At 41.0% G+C, this 16,928-nt stretch overlaps 2 protein-coding genes across 7 annotated transcripts in view; one reads left to right on the forward strand and one right to left on the reverse strand.

The window, feature by feature from the left end:
* The window catches only part of LOC144690721 (E3 ubiquitin-protein ligase RBBP6-like), a 29,336-nt gene extending 19,261 nt beyond the window's left edge, over nucleotides 1–10,075 (reverse strand). For both annotated transcript variants that reach the window (XM_078558493.1, XM_078558494.1), the window contains exons 1-2: nucleotides 8,779–10,075; nucleotides 1,174–1,273 (exon numbers count right to left, since the gene is read on the reverse strand). In XM_078558493.1, the coding sequence (XP_078414619.1) occupies nucleotides 1,174–1,273; nucleotides 8,779–8,944 (266 nt within the window). In that variant the 5' untranslated portion in view covers nucleotides 8,945–10,075. The remainder of the gene's footprint in view (nucleotides 1–1,173; nucleotides 1,274–8,778) is intronic.
* A 98-nt stretch (nucleotides 10,076–10,173) lies between these two features.
* LOC144690711 (putative helicase with zinc finger domain) overlaps nucleotides 10,174–16,928 on the forward strand; it is a 453,895-nt gene continuing 447,140 nt past the window's right edge. For 3 of the 5 annotated variants that reach the window (XM_078558473.1, XM_078558477.1, XM_078558476.1), the window contains exon 1: nucleotides 10,228–10,287. The gene's annotated coding sequence lies outside the window, so the exon portion shown is untranslated. Of the gene's footprint in view, nucleotides 10,288–10,515; nucleotides 10,688–16,928 lie in introns of all 5 variants that reach the window. The other 2 variants (XM_078558474.1, XM_078558475.1) reach the window with 2 other exon arrangements.

Genomic DNA, 16,928 nt, shown 5'->3' on the forward strand with positions numbered 1-16,928 from the left:
TTTCATGCCCTCAATCACCCTTATTGAAGTTTAAAATGCTAGTCTTGGACCCACTCTTCTCCTCAAACAGAATTTAAAATTGAATCATATTATGATCATTGCTACCTAGGGGTGCCTTCACTGAGGTTATAGAGGTGTCAGCTGTGGCTCAGTTCATAGCACCCTCGCCTTTGAATCAGAGGGTTGTGGGTTCATGTCCTACTCCCGGAAACCAAGAACTGTGATTGTACTCGAAAGAGTTGCAATCTGTGACTGTTGATAACTCGAAAAAGTTTCACTGAGGTTATTAATTAATCCTATCTCATTGCACAACACCTGGTCTATAGCTTGCTCTCTGGTTGCCTTCAGAATGTGCTGTTCTAAGAAACTATCCTGAAAACATATGAACTCATCTACACTACCTTAGCTCACCTGATTTTTCTAGTCTATATGTAGGCAGGAATTCCCCATGTTTATTGCTATACCTTTCTGACAAACTCCCATTATCTCTTCCTTTATACTCAGCCCTACCGTATAGTTACAATTAGGGGGCCTATACACCACTCCCACAAGTGACGCCCTGCCTTCTTCATTTCTCAGCTCAACCCAAAATGCTTCTACGTCTTGGTTTCCTGAGCTTAGGTCATTCCTCTCTAATGTGCTAATAACATTAATTAACAGAGCCACTCTGCCACCTTTTCCTAGCTTCCTAAAGTCACATACCTTTCAATATTCAGGTCCCTGTCATCCTGTAGCCATGTCTTTAAAGGGTATCAGATTGTACTTGTTTATTTCTATTTGCACCATCAATTCTTCTGTTTTGTTTCAAATGCTACGTGCATTTAGATACAGAGCCTTTAGTTTTGTCATATTATTTTTGTAGCATCTAGTCTTACCTGATTTACTCAGAGCTATACTCTTTCTTCCTGTCAGTCAATTTATTATTTCCCATATTAGTAAGTCCATTATCCATTAATATTAAGTTCACTTCTGCTATAACTGTTACACAACCTCCTACTATTCATTTAAATGTGAACATGCTTCTGCCTTGCATCTACTAAAGAACAAGATTGGATTGCATTTTAGCAATTAGCAGAGACCCCATCAGCTCTCAAAGGCATCATTCTCAAGCTCTGAAGATGTCACTCCTTAACACACAGGTATATTTTGCATGAAAAAATTGCAGATACTTACATGACAAATGTTTTGCCTGCAGATTTCACACCTCCAATAGGAATTCTTTTTATAATGACAGATGAATTCTTCGGGATTAAAGCATTATCATCCGTGTATTCTGTAAATTAAGGAAACCATTATTCTACAGGTGTCAGATTACGAAGAATAACTTTCTCCCGAAATGTGTGATACAACTGCAGAATGCATGTCAATTTCATTCAATTGCTTTAATAAGCCACAAACTATATGGATCAGACATCAGTTTCTTTCTAGGAAGAATGGTTTTTGGAGAGGAGGGTGTCACACTATTTTTGGTAATGTGGTGGGAGATTATCAACATAACAGTAAAATGTATTTTTTCCCAACAATTTGGAAGATGGTTGCTAGAGAAACAGAACTTATTTAATAAAATAAGTTCATTTAAACTGAAGAAAGTCAATCCAGTGGACTGGATTTGTTAAACCAAACAGCTTGTCAATTTAAAGTGCTTCTTGGGGGGTGTGGCGGGGGCAATCCCTAAAGCAATTTACTAGAAAGTTCTGTTGATAAAAATGCAGTGCTGATTAATCTTGAATGAGCCCAAAGCAAGAGAGGACTTGAGCGCTGTGACACATCTTAATATAAAATAGTATTTCAACATGAAAGATCTTCTATATGCACAGGAATCCTATGGTCTAAAACCACCTCATCAGCATCTTTCCTTTTCAGTTATTTTAGTTCTGACACTTGTAGAGCAAAGTGCCCATTTTATTGCTCAACAGAAGTCTAGCAGATTGCTAGTTTCAATATGTCAGAAGCATGTGATCATGGAAGCCTTGTATGTGCAACAGGAGACAGTGGAACAGAACACATACGTCAAGCATCAAAGCACAATTTCCCCCAACTCTATTTGGGTTATAATGTTGTACACTGAAGTGAAAAGGTAGCCATCAAATTTTGAACTAAAGTAATAAAAGTTGAATTTTAAAAAAATATTTAACCATAAACACTGATTTTCCTACTGCATAATACTAAGTTTAACATAATTCATTTAGCAATCAAAACCACGTGGCAACAAAGGCATCTGATTCCCTCATGGCACGAAGAGGATAACATAAATGAAATTTCCATTTTCTAAAATGTACTTTTCCCAAAGCAACCCTCTGAAGTTATATATATTTGTATAATACTAAATTGTGTGGTACTTTTACTGACACAAGCTTTTCTACTTATGATTTTGCAAACTGAATTTAAATTTTAAAACTGCCAATTCTCTAGAATATTGTTTAAGGTACATGGGTTACAAGTTCAATGGCATAACTGCAACTTGCATGAGACCACAGGCTAAATAAACTTGTTAAATTACTATTTGATTTCCTCTGATGTCACAAAACATAGCATTCCTGCCCTCAGTAAATCAGAAGATGTCATTTAATATTTAAACAGGAGGAAAATATTTTGCTTCAAAGGAGCATAAGAAAACCCAATTAAAATGTAATAGCTGTTTTGTCAGAGAATTTTGCAAATCACCGAATGGTGTCTCCAAATCAGAGCAAAAGTTTAAACAACTGGTCTTCCCTTTTGAAGATGAACTTTCGGATGATTGCAGATGACTCCTGGTTGGTCAGCTCCCTACCCTTATGCTTCTTCTCCCCAAATCTCCTCGCTTCCACTATTTAAGCTCCCTGGCTCTAATGGCGAGTGCCTTTTAGTCCTAACTCCAAGTTAATTGCTAGTTTAAATGACCACTATACTATCACTGACCACACTGGCTCTCGTTTTCCCCAGCAAGCACTGTTTTTTTCTCTCCCTCAAATTTGGACTTCTCTGAACATTAAGTTTATGCTTCTGCACTGCAGCATGCTAAAATTTTTCACCAGGATACCGTCACTGCTTTTCTCCCTCAGCCTCTGCACCGAGGGGCTTCTCATACTTGGTGATTTCAAATTCCATCTCAACATGCTCTCTCTTCTCAGAGTTCAGTGTACCCCATCCTTCCTTAATCTCTCCCTTCAGATAAACTTCCCAATCCATATTCACAGCCATCCCATTGAACTTGCCTTCTCAAATGGCCTCACTTCTCCCATTGTGTAAATCACGCAAGACCATTTCAAATGACTTCCTTGTATCCCTCTCCTCTCACATCCCCTTCCCATTAACCCGGCCCCTGGGAAGGGAAAAAACTCTCCCCGGTTCATTTAAACCTGTACTTTGAAATCATTCACCTCGATACATCTGCTATCAATCTGCTCATGCACATTCTCACCTCATCCACTGAAGCCCAAATCTTCATTACAACCATTTACCTTTCACACTGGGCCCTCCCCATGGTACAACCTCTATTCTGACCCCCTCAAGCCCAAGGGATGCAGACTGGAGTGGATACTTTAGACAACCAGTTTAGCCATTCACCTACAGATCTTGCAGGACCATGTAAAACATTATTGGGTCGTTTTTTTCATCTGCCAAAACAGCTCCCTATTCCAGGACCATCCTGGGATGTAAAGAAAAGCCCCAGCTTCTTTTCTCTACAAGCAAACCGTCTTAAGACCCTCTCTCCATCCTCTCTATGCTCAGCTCCAACATGCAAGGAGCTCAAGGACTTTGTTACTAAGATTGAGAACAGCCAAGTAGGTACCTCTGCCTTCCCTTTTCCTAGCCCACCAGGTTAAACCTTACCTAAGAGCTACCTACACCCTCCCGTCCCAAACCCTGAACTTGCTCTTTCGCTACTTTTTTCTCTCTCTCAAAGCTCACCTTGTCCTCCTGCTCCCTCAACCCTATTCCCACTAAGCCGTTGATCACCCCATGTCCCACCCTGGCCTCCGTGATAGTTGGTATTACCTGCTCTCTGTTCCCCTCCCTTCAAATCTGCCATCATCGCGCCCTTAAAAACCCAACCCTTGAACCCCTTCAGCCTTGCAAACTTCTGCCCCATTTCCAACCTCCTATTTCTCTGCAAAAATCCTTTAACATAATGTCAACTCTCAAATTCATGCCTATATCATTGATATATTAAAGGCGGGAGTTAGACCTTAAACTTTTGATCAAAGGTTTTAGTCAAAGGTTACGGGAACGGGCAAGAAAGTGGAGTTAAGGCCACAATGAGATCAGCCACGATCTTGCCGAATGCAAACGTGAGACACCAAATGAGCTACCACTTCTGCTATTTCTCATATGATTCCAGGAACTCAATCCCTTCAATCAGGTTTCTTCCCTCACAGCATCAAAAGTATTCAAAGACACAGACAATATCCTATGTGGCTGGAATATTGTTAAACTATCCCTCCTCAGCCTTTCTGACCTGTCTACAGCCTTTGACACAGTTGACCACACTACCTGCCTTCAATGTCATACCTGCCAGGAATGCACTCGCCAGGTTCCATGCTTATCTATTCAGTCATCAACTGCTCCTGTACTCTTACCTCTGGTGTCTCTATCAGAGCCTAAGCCAGACATTTATCAATCTGTTTCATATTTGACCCAGAGAACAACTTCAGACCATATATCCTAGCCATCATTAAGGCTATTTTCATTTGCGTAACGGGGGAGGTGGTGACATAGTCACAGGACTAATATTCTAGAGACTCAGGGTAATGCTCTGGGGACTTGGGTTCGAATCCCACCACGGCAAATGGTGAAATTTGAATTCAATAAAAACCTGGAATTAAAAGCCTGATGACGGCCATGAAACCACTGCCAATTGTCATAAAAGCCCATCTGGTTCACTAATGTCCTTTAGTGCTGTCCTTACCTGGTCTGGCCTACATGCAACTCCAGACTCACAGCAATGTGGTTGGCTCTTAAATGCCCTCTGAACAAGGGCAAGTAGGGATGGGCAATAAATGCTGACCTAGCCAGCAACGCCCACATCCCATGAACAAATTAAAAAACATTAAGATAAAAGCAAAATACTGCGGATGCTGGAAATCCAGAACAAAAACACCTGGAAAAACTCAGCAGGTCTGACAGCATCTGCAGAGAGGGATACAGTTGACGTTGAGTCCGTATGACCCTTCATCAGAACTAAGAAATATAGAAATGAGCAAAAAAAAACATTGCCTGACTCTGCCCCTGCCTCAGTTCGTCTGATACTGAGACCCTCACCCATACCTCTGAACTCAAGACGACTATTCCAAAACACTCATTTCACATACCCATTACATCAAACTGGAAAAATCATACACGGAGTGGAGTCCTGAAATTAAGGAACTCAAGATCATAAAATACCTCCAATAATGACTTAAGTTCTAACCCCCATAAATTTGGAGTCATCTAAAACTTTGCTGCTCATGTTTAAACTCGCCCAAGTCCCATAACCCATGCTCATTGGCCTACAGTGTCTTCGATTAAACAATGCCCGATTTTACAATTGTCATCCTAGTTTATAAAATCCACTATGGGCTTGCCTCCCATCTCTAATCCCCAACTCTCATATCTGCGCTCGTTCGATTCTAGCCTCTTTAACAATTCCAATTTTAAATGCTTCCATGAGCCGCCATGCCTTCAGTTGCCAAGACCCTGAGCTCTTTAAATTGTATGGTCCGGGATTTGTAGAAATAAAATAGCCTGGTATGTTGTTTAAACTATTTTCTCAGTCCCAAAACAACCCAAAGTAAAAATGTGGCTGTTTTTAATTTTTATCTTATTGGCTATTTAAACGAAACCAATTTTAAAAACACAGGGATATAAATGACTGGTATACACTGATGTCCAATGCCACTAATACATGGCCTAGTCACTACACCTATCAGGCATACAGAAGACAATGGAACAAGGTGGGGGGGAAAGAAGAACCAGGCAATACTTTACATGTGGGAAATAAATAATAAAGCAGTTATAGAAAGAGCAAGAACTTCTCAGGTTACAATTTATTACTGCAATCCCCATCAGGTTTTCCAAGAGGCGGATAAAATTATGTGGAGCCAAATGCTATTTGACAAAGTAGCATTAAAATGCCACCATATTTATAAACTCTCAAAATAAAATCAAACTCCAGTAGAATTTCATATCACATACCCATCACATCAAACTGGAACAATCATACACACTGAGTGGAGTCCTGAAATTAAGGAACTCAAGGTCATAAAATAGCTCCTATAATTACTTTTTTCTCCAATTCAAACTGGAAAATATATAAAGTTACACACATTTCTTGAAATATTCTTCAACTTGTAGCAGGCAACACAAGAACCAGCATAAATCACATAAGATCAACATGCAAAGACTCAAAGACCAAACTCTTTTGAAATTATGCACCAATATATCTAGCTGGTCCAATGTACTGCATCATTGTTTATTCCACTGGGTCAAGATCAAATGAAGAGACACATAACCCATTTAATTTTCTTGTTTGAGAACTCACTACTAAAACAAGACATCTTAAATTACATTGCACATACACCAAACAGATTTAATAAAAGAGCACGTATGATGGCTGGCTTGTCACATATCACAATAACTTCAATTTATATAACACCATTAACGTGGTAAAACATCCCAAGGTGCTTCACAGCAGTGTAATCAGATAAAAATTGACATTGTGAAAGGAGACGACACTAGGACAGGTGACCAAAAACTTGGTCAAAGACATAGGTTTAAGAAATTTCAACGACAAGAGGTGGAAAGGTGTTGGAAGGGAATTCAAGGGCCTGAAAGCATGATCATCAATGGAGGGTGAACAAAGTGTGGGATGCATTAGAGAGCACAGTTCTTTGAAGACTCTTAAGTCCTAAAAAGACGAGGAGAGAACCGGTTGAGGGATTCAAATAATATCAGAATTTTAAAATTGAAGTGTTACAGGATTTGTTAGTGTTTGGTGGTGATGATGAATGGAACTTGGCTAACTTTGGAAAGGGTACCTAAGTCTAGGATGAGCTTAAGTTTATGGAGACAGACCAACCAACAGAACAGTGGAATTAGTTAAGTTCAAGTATGAAGTCAAGGCTGTGAACAGCCTGCTTCTGCCCGATACATTGGCCAGGAAGGCAGATTAAATCAGTGGCAAGGGAGTGCAGTTTGCGGCAGTGACTAATCACAACAGCTTTGATCTTCCCAATATTTAGCAGGGAGAAATTTCAGCAGCCTGACAACAGTCAGTAGAGAGGTCAAGAGAAATGTTGGTGAAATAGAGCTGGGTGTTGTCAACACACACATGGAACTCGATGTTGTGTTATGGATGGTTTAACAATTACATTACAAAGACTATGCTTAGGGAGAGTTTCATTGTCTGTAATATGATTCTGGATGTCCTGTGAAAGGTGTTAGGTGCAAGTCTTAAGCCTTTCATATCTGCAAAATATTGTAGGAGTGGCAAAGAATAGATCCCATGGAACTCGATATAACTTTATGGAAGCATGAGAAGCCATTGCAAGACATTCTTTGATGATGACTCCATAGGTAAGAGTGGAACCAGGTGAGGGTAATCTCAATTAGCTGGACAGAGGCAGCACATTGGAAGATGATTTTTGAAGTTCTTTCATGAGGTTGGCATCACTGGCTAGGCCAGCACTTATTGCCCATTCCTAATTGCCCAAGAAGGTGGTGGTGAGCCACTGCCTTGAACTGCTGCAGTCCATGTGGTTGGTATAGGTACACCCAGTGCTGCTAAGAAGAGTTTCATGATTTCACTGGTTAAATGTCAAATGCGGCAGGCAGGTCAAGAGGAGGAAGCACGTCATGGTTACAGTGCATGTCATTCCTGACTGACAGCATAAGCTACAGAAACTGTGCTGAAAAGGCAGCAAAATACTTCTCCAATTAGACTGCATGTTCAAGTATCTACATTCTACGACTTCACTGACGAGAACTTGCAATAAAACGGCAGCATATACAGACCCAACTCATTTTTCCTCCAACATTATAGAATTTTCATTCTGTTCAGAGGACAGCCAATCCAATAAGTCAACCCTACTATTCCCATTAGGAAAAATGCATGGCAGATGGTAGAAAACTCTAAAGCCAGCAGTCACTGCGATTCAAAAACGAGTATTTAGGAATGAAATGGTACACAATACTTAAGTCACGTGAAAATTCATATTAAAATCGATTTATATGCGGCAATTTGTTGTTAAAATTAATACTTTCGAGAGGATGCAATCCAGGTTCCGACAGGCTCGAACATTAAAATATTTGCCAATTGCTGTCATTATGTGCACCATATTGCTTCAGACCGTCATCGTCTGAAGGGCACTCTTCGAGACGACGCAGTAGAGAAGGCGAGATGACCTCCAAGGAACATTAGTTGGGAGACTGAGTTCTTGAAGTTTCATGATTTACCCATGGAGGCGGGACGGCATGAATGAATTTATGAATGACAAAGGGCAAGGAAAGCATTTTTATCTTGAAAAAAAAATCACAGGAAAAAGCAGATAGTGCCTGCCGGTGACTTAAAAAAAACTGCTTTAACTGGTAGTGAAGATCAAAACGATAATGCTGGAGAAGTTATATCATGGCGCCATACACATTTAATGCGCTCGGTTTGCTGCGCCCCAACGTGCAAATATATGTCCTTACGAATTCGGAAAAATCCAGCAAACGTGCGCCATCTTGTCTACCATAACATATGAGTTAGAGGCAACACTAAACAAAGGACAGATAGGTAAACAGTATTTAAATGGAAAGAAGTCACTGCGGTTAATTTACCTTCCTTAGTCTGTGCGTTGGTGATCTGTAAATCGCAGTCTGCCGCCTTCAGCTTCTCTCTGGCCATGATGGTCTTCTTTAGATCACTCAAAGAAATATGAAGCCCATCGAAAGTGACCGTGTCATAGTTCAGTTTAGAAGAAAATTTGTAATGTACACACGACATTTTTGTTTTTTTTTAAATGGGACAAGCCTTACCCACAAAAAAGTTTTACCCTTTTACCACTGCAAAACACAAAAACAAAAAAAAATCCTCTTTTGCACAATTTAATATCTGAAATTCAAGTATTTTAGACTTTGTTGTATTAAAGCAATTTATAAAAAACACTATACTGGATGGTAAAGTCAGGAAATAACTGGCTTTCTTTCAACTGCACATTGCACAAAATTAAATACTAGCTGCTTTACTCACTAATAAACCGATAGTTCAAAAGTCAATGGTATAGTTTAAATGTCCAAGAAATTGTACGAAGTCCAAAGGATTTATTTCCCAAGGTAAAGTGTTCAAAAATATTCAGTTTATTTTCCCTCTTCCTTTTTATTACAAAGCCGCAATGCAGTAGATCTCGGCGCAGTTTTTTTAAAATCTAAGAGAATCAGATCCACGTTTCAGTCTTGGTTTCATTCGGAAAATCCTGTTGCAACGATTGTGCCTAGCTTCGTTTCTCACCCACAGACACTGTCTTCAGGGGCATCTCTAAGTATCGTCTCCTTTTAAGACTGGGAGGGTTTGTTTTAAACGAAAAAAAGTCACTCGTATTAATGGTAAAGTAAAAGAGGGAACAACAACACATAACACACACAAGGATCTAGTACCACCAGAGGTGCGCCTCTTTTTCCTCGGCAAGAGTAACTCAGGAGCAAGTGGGATCCATGGCCTATTGTCCGAAAGACTGAGGGGACAAATTGGAAATAAAGGGGGGTGGGGGTGGGGAAGGGGGTGGGAGGAATGGGGAGCTGGATGTGATACGGGAACGCAAGAGTCCGCGCTCCGAATGGACGGCACACAAGACAGGCCGACTTCCTGGCGGGTGGTTCCTAGGCTCAGTTCCAATCGAAAGGCCCGTCAGCGTCTCTCAGACACATCTTCGCACTGCAGCACCCTAACGCTCACCCATCACTACACCTTGCATATAGCCAACACTTAAAAAAAATAAATAACCATTCAAGTACTAAACTGTTACACAGGGGCGGCGCATTAATGCCAAGTCTGAAGCAAGTCCCGCAGTTTCAAACCAACACCACCTCTCCGCCACAACAATGGCGTCTCCAACGCAATAACGCCAGGGGCTTCCCACAGCCAAGTGCAGGGGCGCTTGCGTCACAATCACCACGAGAGTGTCCACGCTGCGGAAGTGACGCGCCCCGCCTGTCAATCACAGCGCTTTGTTCCCCCGCCCTCACTGACACAGCGCCAATTCCACCGCCGCCAAAAAACCGCGAGATTGAGGTAGGTGCTCGAGCTTTATCGTCTCCCTCAGATTTAAGATGGCGTTCGTTGGAGCGGGGGTAGGTATCTCCTTGTAAAAGTTGTTTTTCTTTAGCTTTTTAAAAAAACGTGCATATGTTATCGCTTTCTTCGGCTTGCTAAGAGCCAATAAAGAACGCGAAGATCCAACGGCTAGAGTGGCAGTTCGTTTATAGCGAACTATTTTTGTGTTTATTCCTCAATGTTTTATTATAAATTATGAAGGAAGTTAACTTGCTTTTTGAAAATATTTCCGTATATTCATATAGAAGCAGTTGGGGTTATACTGATAAACTGGACAGTTATTTTCCCACCATTAGCTGCTTATCCTGTGTCCTCAGGACGGGTTGCCCCAGCTCAATCAAGCTGCCCTCACCTTCTGTCATGTCGTGTCCAATCATTTGGCAGATCTGTGTATTTCATGTAATCCTAATAAAACTGGTAAGTAACTGTGTTAAAACGTGCAGTGACTGGTGCGTAAATTCTGCTACCAAATTCCAGCCCCCCCCCAAAAAGTTTTCCTTACATTCCAGATCTGTCATTCGGCAGCTGTTCATTTTAAAGAAATTGAGGCAATGCAATGTAGCCTTAACCTGAAAGTCTATTGTTAAATATGGTCCTATCATTGAGTAGTCTAAGAATGCTGATGCCAAATGGGCAACATAAACTGCTTTGTCACTGGGTGTATTAATGTACTGGTTTGAATGCAATATTGGGAAACCACATGTAAACCAATATTTTTCAATTTTGAATGGTATTTTTATTTTTCCCATCAAGTTTCTTCTGTTGCCATCGCTTGTGACAAGCTTGCAATCACTAGTGCCTTATCCTACTTCAGACACCTCACAATGTTCATTCAATATTTAATCCTTCATTGCACATACAATTCAATATTGGAAGAACAGAGTTTACAATTGTGCTGTAGGGTGTTTATCCACAGTTTCTGTGGACACAATACGAGAACTTTTATTCATTCACCATTCCTTTTTGTTGATGTGGTAATGAAAACAGAAGTAGTGTAAAGGCTGAGCAAAATGTATATTCCTATGACACTTTGGTGGTATAATGTTGGTTATTTTCAAACTGATCAGGGTTGGAAACATACAAAATAAATCCTGTGCATAAGTTTCAATAGCCGTGAATGAAGTTTTGTCTTCTCATTCCAGTGTTGTGCAGTGTAACTACAGCTCCCTGTTCTACTTGCTGCTATAAAAAGTGACTGCATAAAAAAATCAAGAAAAAGCTACGGGGTTGAATATCCAGCTGGATAGATTTCTTTTGGTGCTATGAGTGTGAACCATCAGAACAAAGTTATGAGGACCCGATTTAATGACATCTTTAAAACAACATATACTGACATAGATATGAATGCGATAACTTTTATGGAGGGGGACCTGATCCTCCTCTGTTTAAAAAACTGAAAATGCAGGAATATTCAGCAGGGCAGATAGCATCAATTTTAGGTCCATGACCTTTCATTAGAACCTCCATCGATTGTACTTCATAGTGCGAACAGGACTAGCTTCCTTATCCTGCCAGCATTGTAGACACATTAAAATGTGGACTGATTGGTATATGGTTCTGCTGTTGTAAACATGGTTGGGAAGCTAGCACATTGCTGTTCGTTTCCCATCACTGGACCCAAATTACTGAATGTAAATGCTTTAGATTAGGTGAGATGCACTGTGATGCATATCAAGTATGGGTATGAGAGAAGGGAATTTTACTATGTTTTGAATAGTGAAAAGTTTTAATGCATGTTTCAAGAAAAAGTCTTAGTATTGTGACTTTTAGGGAGCTGGGTAAAACCATTTTATAAATATTTTGTGCAATGTTTGGAGGAACTGTTTTAAAAAATAAATATAAATGTCATATTGGTGTATCAATTAATTTCACAGTTTTGTGGGTTGTAAAATTACGTGTGATCATGTGGTTTAGTTATTGTGTTGACATGCCTGCTTTTGTGAGAAAGGTTTGCATTTTTGTTTTCAAACTTTGTACCCTGGAATGATTTCTAACTTCCTGTCCCAGAATCATAGAATTTTATAGCAGAGAGGTTGACAGTTCGGCCCATTTGCAGCACTCGAAAGAGTTGTGCCTCATTTCCCACCTATTTCCTTATTTCTTTTAAAAACACCTCTTTTCACTTTTATCAAATGTAACACCCCTACTCAGGAAAGGAGGGAAACAGAGAGCAGGAAACTGTAGGCCAATTAGCCTAACATTTGTCATTGGGAAAGTACTGGAATCCAATACTAAGGAAGTAGTAGCAGGACATTTAGAAAATCAATCAAGCAGAGTCGGTGTCATTTTATGAAAATAAAAACGTATTTGACAAACTTGTTAGAGTTCTTTGAGGATGTAACAAGCAGGGGAGATAAAGGGGAGCCAGAAGATGTAGCGTATTTGGATTTCTAAAAGGCATCCAATAAGGCATCACATGAAAGGTTACTATGCAAGATGGTGTTGGGGATAATATATTAGCATGGATATAGTCTTAGCTAACTAACAGTAAGCATAGAGTCAGGATAAACATGTCATTTTAAGGTTGGCAAATAAACTAACTCATGGGGTGCCTCAGGAATCAGTGCTTAGGCCTCACCTATTTGCAATCTATTTTAATGATATGGAATAATGAATCTGGCTGATTCCTGAGATGAAAGTGTTGTCTTATAAGGAAAAGTTGAGCAGGTCGGACCGATACTCATTGGAGTTTAGAAGAATGAGGGGTGATCTTATTGAAAGATATCCAACTCTACCTGCCCATGACAATATTGGCTGGAGTGACCACTGCATTGCCCTTGTGGAAGTGAAGTCCTGTCTTCACATTGAGGATACCCTTCATCGTGTTGTGTGGCACTACCATCGTGCTAAATAGAATAGATTTCGAATAGATCTAGCAACTCAAAACTGGGCATTCTTGATGCTCTGTGGGCCATCTGTAGAATTGGATTCAACTACAACCTGTAACCTCATAGCCTGGCATATCCCTTCCCCTACCACCAAGCCAGGGGATCAACCCTGGTTTAATGAAGAGTGCAGGAGGACATACCAGGAACAGCACCAGCCATACCTGAATCTGAATCTAGCCTTAAGTCCACTTTCCTGCCTGCCTCCCATAACCTATTCATTCCCTTATGGATCAAAACTCTGCCTAATCCAGCCTTGAATATACTTAATGACCCAGTCTCCACTACTCTGGTGGAGAATTCCAAAGAGTAATTGACCAAGAAATTCCTCCTAATCACCTGGGAAAGCTACAACACAGGACTACTCGCGTGCTGAACAGCAAGCAATAGACAGAGCTAAGCGATCCCACAACCAATGAATCAGATCTAAGCTCTGCAGCCCTGCCACATCCAGTCGTGAATGGTGGTAGACAATTAAGCAATGAACAGGAGGAGGAGATTCCACAAATGTTCTCATCCTCAATAATGGGGGAGCCCAACACATCAGTGCAAAAGACAAGGCTGAAGCATTTGCAGTCATCTTTGGCTAGAAGTGCTGAGTGGATAATTCATCTTGGCCTTCTGAGGTCCCCAGCATTACAGATGCCAGTCTTCAGCAAATTCGATTTAGTCTACATAACGCCTGAAGGCATTGGATACTGCAAAGGCTATAGGTCCTGACAACATTCTGGCAGTAGTACTGAAGACTTGTGCTCTAGATCTAGCTGCACCCCTAGCCAAGCTGTTCCAGTACAGCTATAATGCTGGCAACTGCCTGGCAATGTGGAAACTTTGTCCAGGTATGTTCTGTCCACAAAAAGCGGAACAAATCCAACCTGGTCAATTACTGCCATCAGCAAAGTGAGGGAAAGTGTCGTTGACAGTGCTATCAGGTGGCATTTACTCCGCCATAACCTGCTCACTGGCACTCAGTTGGGTTTCCGTCAATGATCAGCATTAACCAGAAACTGAACGGGACCAGGCATATAAATACTGTGGCTGCAAGAGCAGGTCAGAGGCTGGGAATTTTATGGCGAGTAACTCACTTCCTGATTCACTAAAACCTCTCCTCCATCTACAAGGCAAAGTCAAGAGTGTGATGGAATGCTTTCACTTGCCTGGATGAGTGCAGCTCTAACAATGCTCAAGAAGCTCGACACCATCCAGGACAAAACAGTCCGTTTGATTGGTACTCCATTCAAAAACATTTGCTCCCTCCGCCACTGACACACAGTTGCAGCAGTGTGTACCATCTACAAAATGCACTGTAGTAATTTGCCAAAGTTCCTCTGATAATAGCTTCCAACCTGCAACCTCTACCACCTAGAAGGGCAAGGGTAGTAGATGCATGGAAACACCACCACTTGCAAATTCCCCTCCACACATGGATCATCCTGACTTGGAACTATATCTCCGTTCCTTCACTGTCATTGGGTTAAAATCAAGGAACTCACTTCCTAACAACACTGTGGGTCTACTGACACCACATAGACTGCACCAGTTCAAGAAAGGGTTCACCATCACCTTCTTGAGCGCAATTAGGGATGGGCAAAAAATGCTGGCCTAGCCAGCGCCACCTACATCCTGCGAAAGAATGGAAAAAAAGAGATTCTGAGGGGGCTTGATAGGTAGATGTTGAGAGAATGTTTCCCATCATGGGAGAATCGAGAACTAGGGGCTACAGTTTTAAAATGAGGGGTCTTCCATTTAATATGGAGATTAGGAGGAATTTTTTGGTCATTTACTCTTTGGAATTCTCCATTTTGTGCCCCTCTGTGCTCTTCACACTGTTTGTCTCCCAGTTGATATTAGGGTAGTTGAAGCCTCCAACTATTATTGCCCTATTGTTTTTGCACTCAGAAATTTGCCTACATATTTGCTCTTCCAACTCCCTTCCAGTATTTGGGAGTCTACAGTACACTCCTCTCAGTGTGGCTGCTCCTTTTTTCCATTTCTGAGCACAACCCATATGTCCTCATTTGATGCTTCATTTAGTATATCATCCCTCTTCACAGTTGCAATTGATTTTTTAACCAATAATGCTACACCCCCATTTTTTTTATCCCCCTCCCTATCCTGCCTGAAAGCCTTATATCCAGGGCTGTTGAGCTGCCATTTTTGCCCTTCTTGAAGCTAAGTTTCCATTATAGCGATGATATCATGCTGCCATGTGTCAATCTGTGCCCTTGGCTCATCATGGTCTTTGTCAGTGTTTGTGCTCCACATGTGCCTCCGCCCACCCCTTTTCTTCTCCCCCCTGTCGGTGTGTCCTTCTGTTCCTTTCTCCCTCGTGTGTGTCTGGCTTCCCCTTGAATGTGTTCATGCTATTCACCTCAACCACTCGCTGTGGTAGTGAGTTCCACATCCGGTATGTACAGATCCCACCTTCCCCAGTCCCAATGCCTCAGAAGTCTGATGCCCTCCTTTCTACACCAGCTGGTCTTGCTTTTCAATCTCCTTCTTAGCTCTCTACAATCTGCTTTCGGGACCTCATCCCCTTCCTACCTAAGTCATTGATACCAGCGTGAACCATGAGCTGTGGCTGACCGCGTTACCCCAGAAGAATGTCCTGCAGCCACTCTGTGGTATCCTTGACACTGTCACTCGGGAAACAACAGACTATCCTGGAGTCATGTCTAGAGCCATGGAAACACCTGTCACTACTGCTCTTCCTTTCTTCCTCCTCCCCTCCTGTTTGAAAAAGAACTTTTGAAGATTAAACCAGTACTGGATTCAACCTCAATGGCTTCTGAACTTAGAAAATAGAGGCATCTCCTAAATAAATATTGAACAGTTTAACAAAAAAAGCAGCTTTCATTGATATAATGCTTTTAAAGTCAAAAACACTGTGGTGCTTTATTGGGGGTTGTGGTGGGGGTAGGTGTGTGGTCGAGGAAAGGATACAGATACTGGAACTGGATAAGGGAACAGATGCCCAGCATTGAAGGCAAAGGATAGAAGGGTCAATCAGAATAAATGTTTGAGAAGGTAAATTTTTTTGAAAGGGGAGAGAAGGCAAATGGTGCAAGGGTTGAGGGTGCTGTCATGTTTCCCCTGAGTGGGAGAAGATTTCACAAAAAGTCTACAATTAAGAACACTGGTTTGAATCTCAAACATGAAGGAAAGGCAAAGTCAAGGAGGCTATTTTTGTTCCAAGTACCCTAATCCTTTTCTTTAATAGAAGAAAGTAAGTTGTACTGTAAATTTCTTTTGACATTTTCTTTTAAGTTGGAGATCCTGAAATGAATTCTGTTGCCTTCTGGGCCATTTCAATACTGTCAGTTATAAATAAGATAGTTATGAGTTTCCATGCAGGTCCGTAGCAAACAGTGGCTTGTGAGATTTCAAATTTGTGCATGAATATTTGCAGAGCAGGGTGATGCTGGGAAAATTTGTATTCCCAGCCAGTAAGTTAGTTTGAATTTGTGCCGCATCCTTTTTGCTATTTGAATCATTCTGGTATGCAGTCTGGTCTTAGTCTCATCATTGGAATAGCCTAGCAGGGAAACTCAATTTGAAGATCTTCATGTGGGTATAAACTGGCTTGGAAAGTGGCCTACCTTCAAGAATTATTCATATAATGGCATGCTTGCTGCTGGATTTGTGCAATATATTTTTTTTATAATTTGTAATCTTAAACTTTATTTCTCATATGCTTATAAGACTCACTCATCTCAAAGAACATTGGGCCCAGTTATTCCTTTCTTTCTCCTCCTCTCCAAGTGAGGTGTTGG

The sequence above is a fragment of the Cetorhinus maximus genome, chromosome 15 (genome assembly GCF_964194155.1).
Source record: "Cetorhinus maximus chromosome 15, sCetMax3.hap1.1, whole genome shotgun sequence".
NCBI classification, from domain to species: Eukaryota; Metazoa; Chordata; class Chondrichthyes; order Lamniformes; family Cetorhinidae; genus Cetorhinus; species Cetorhinus maximus.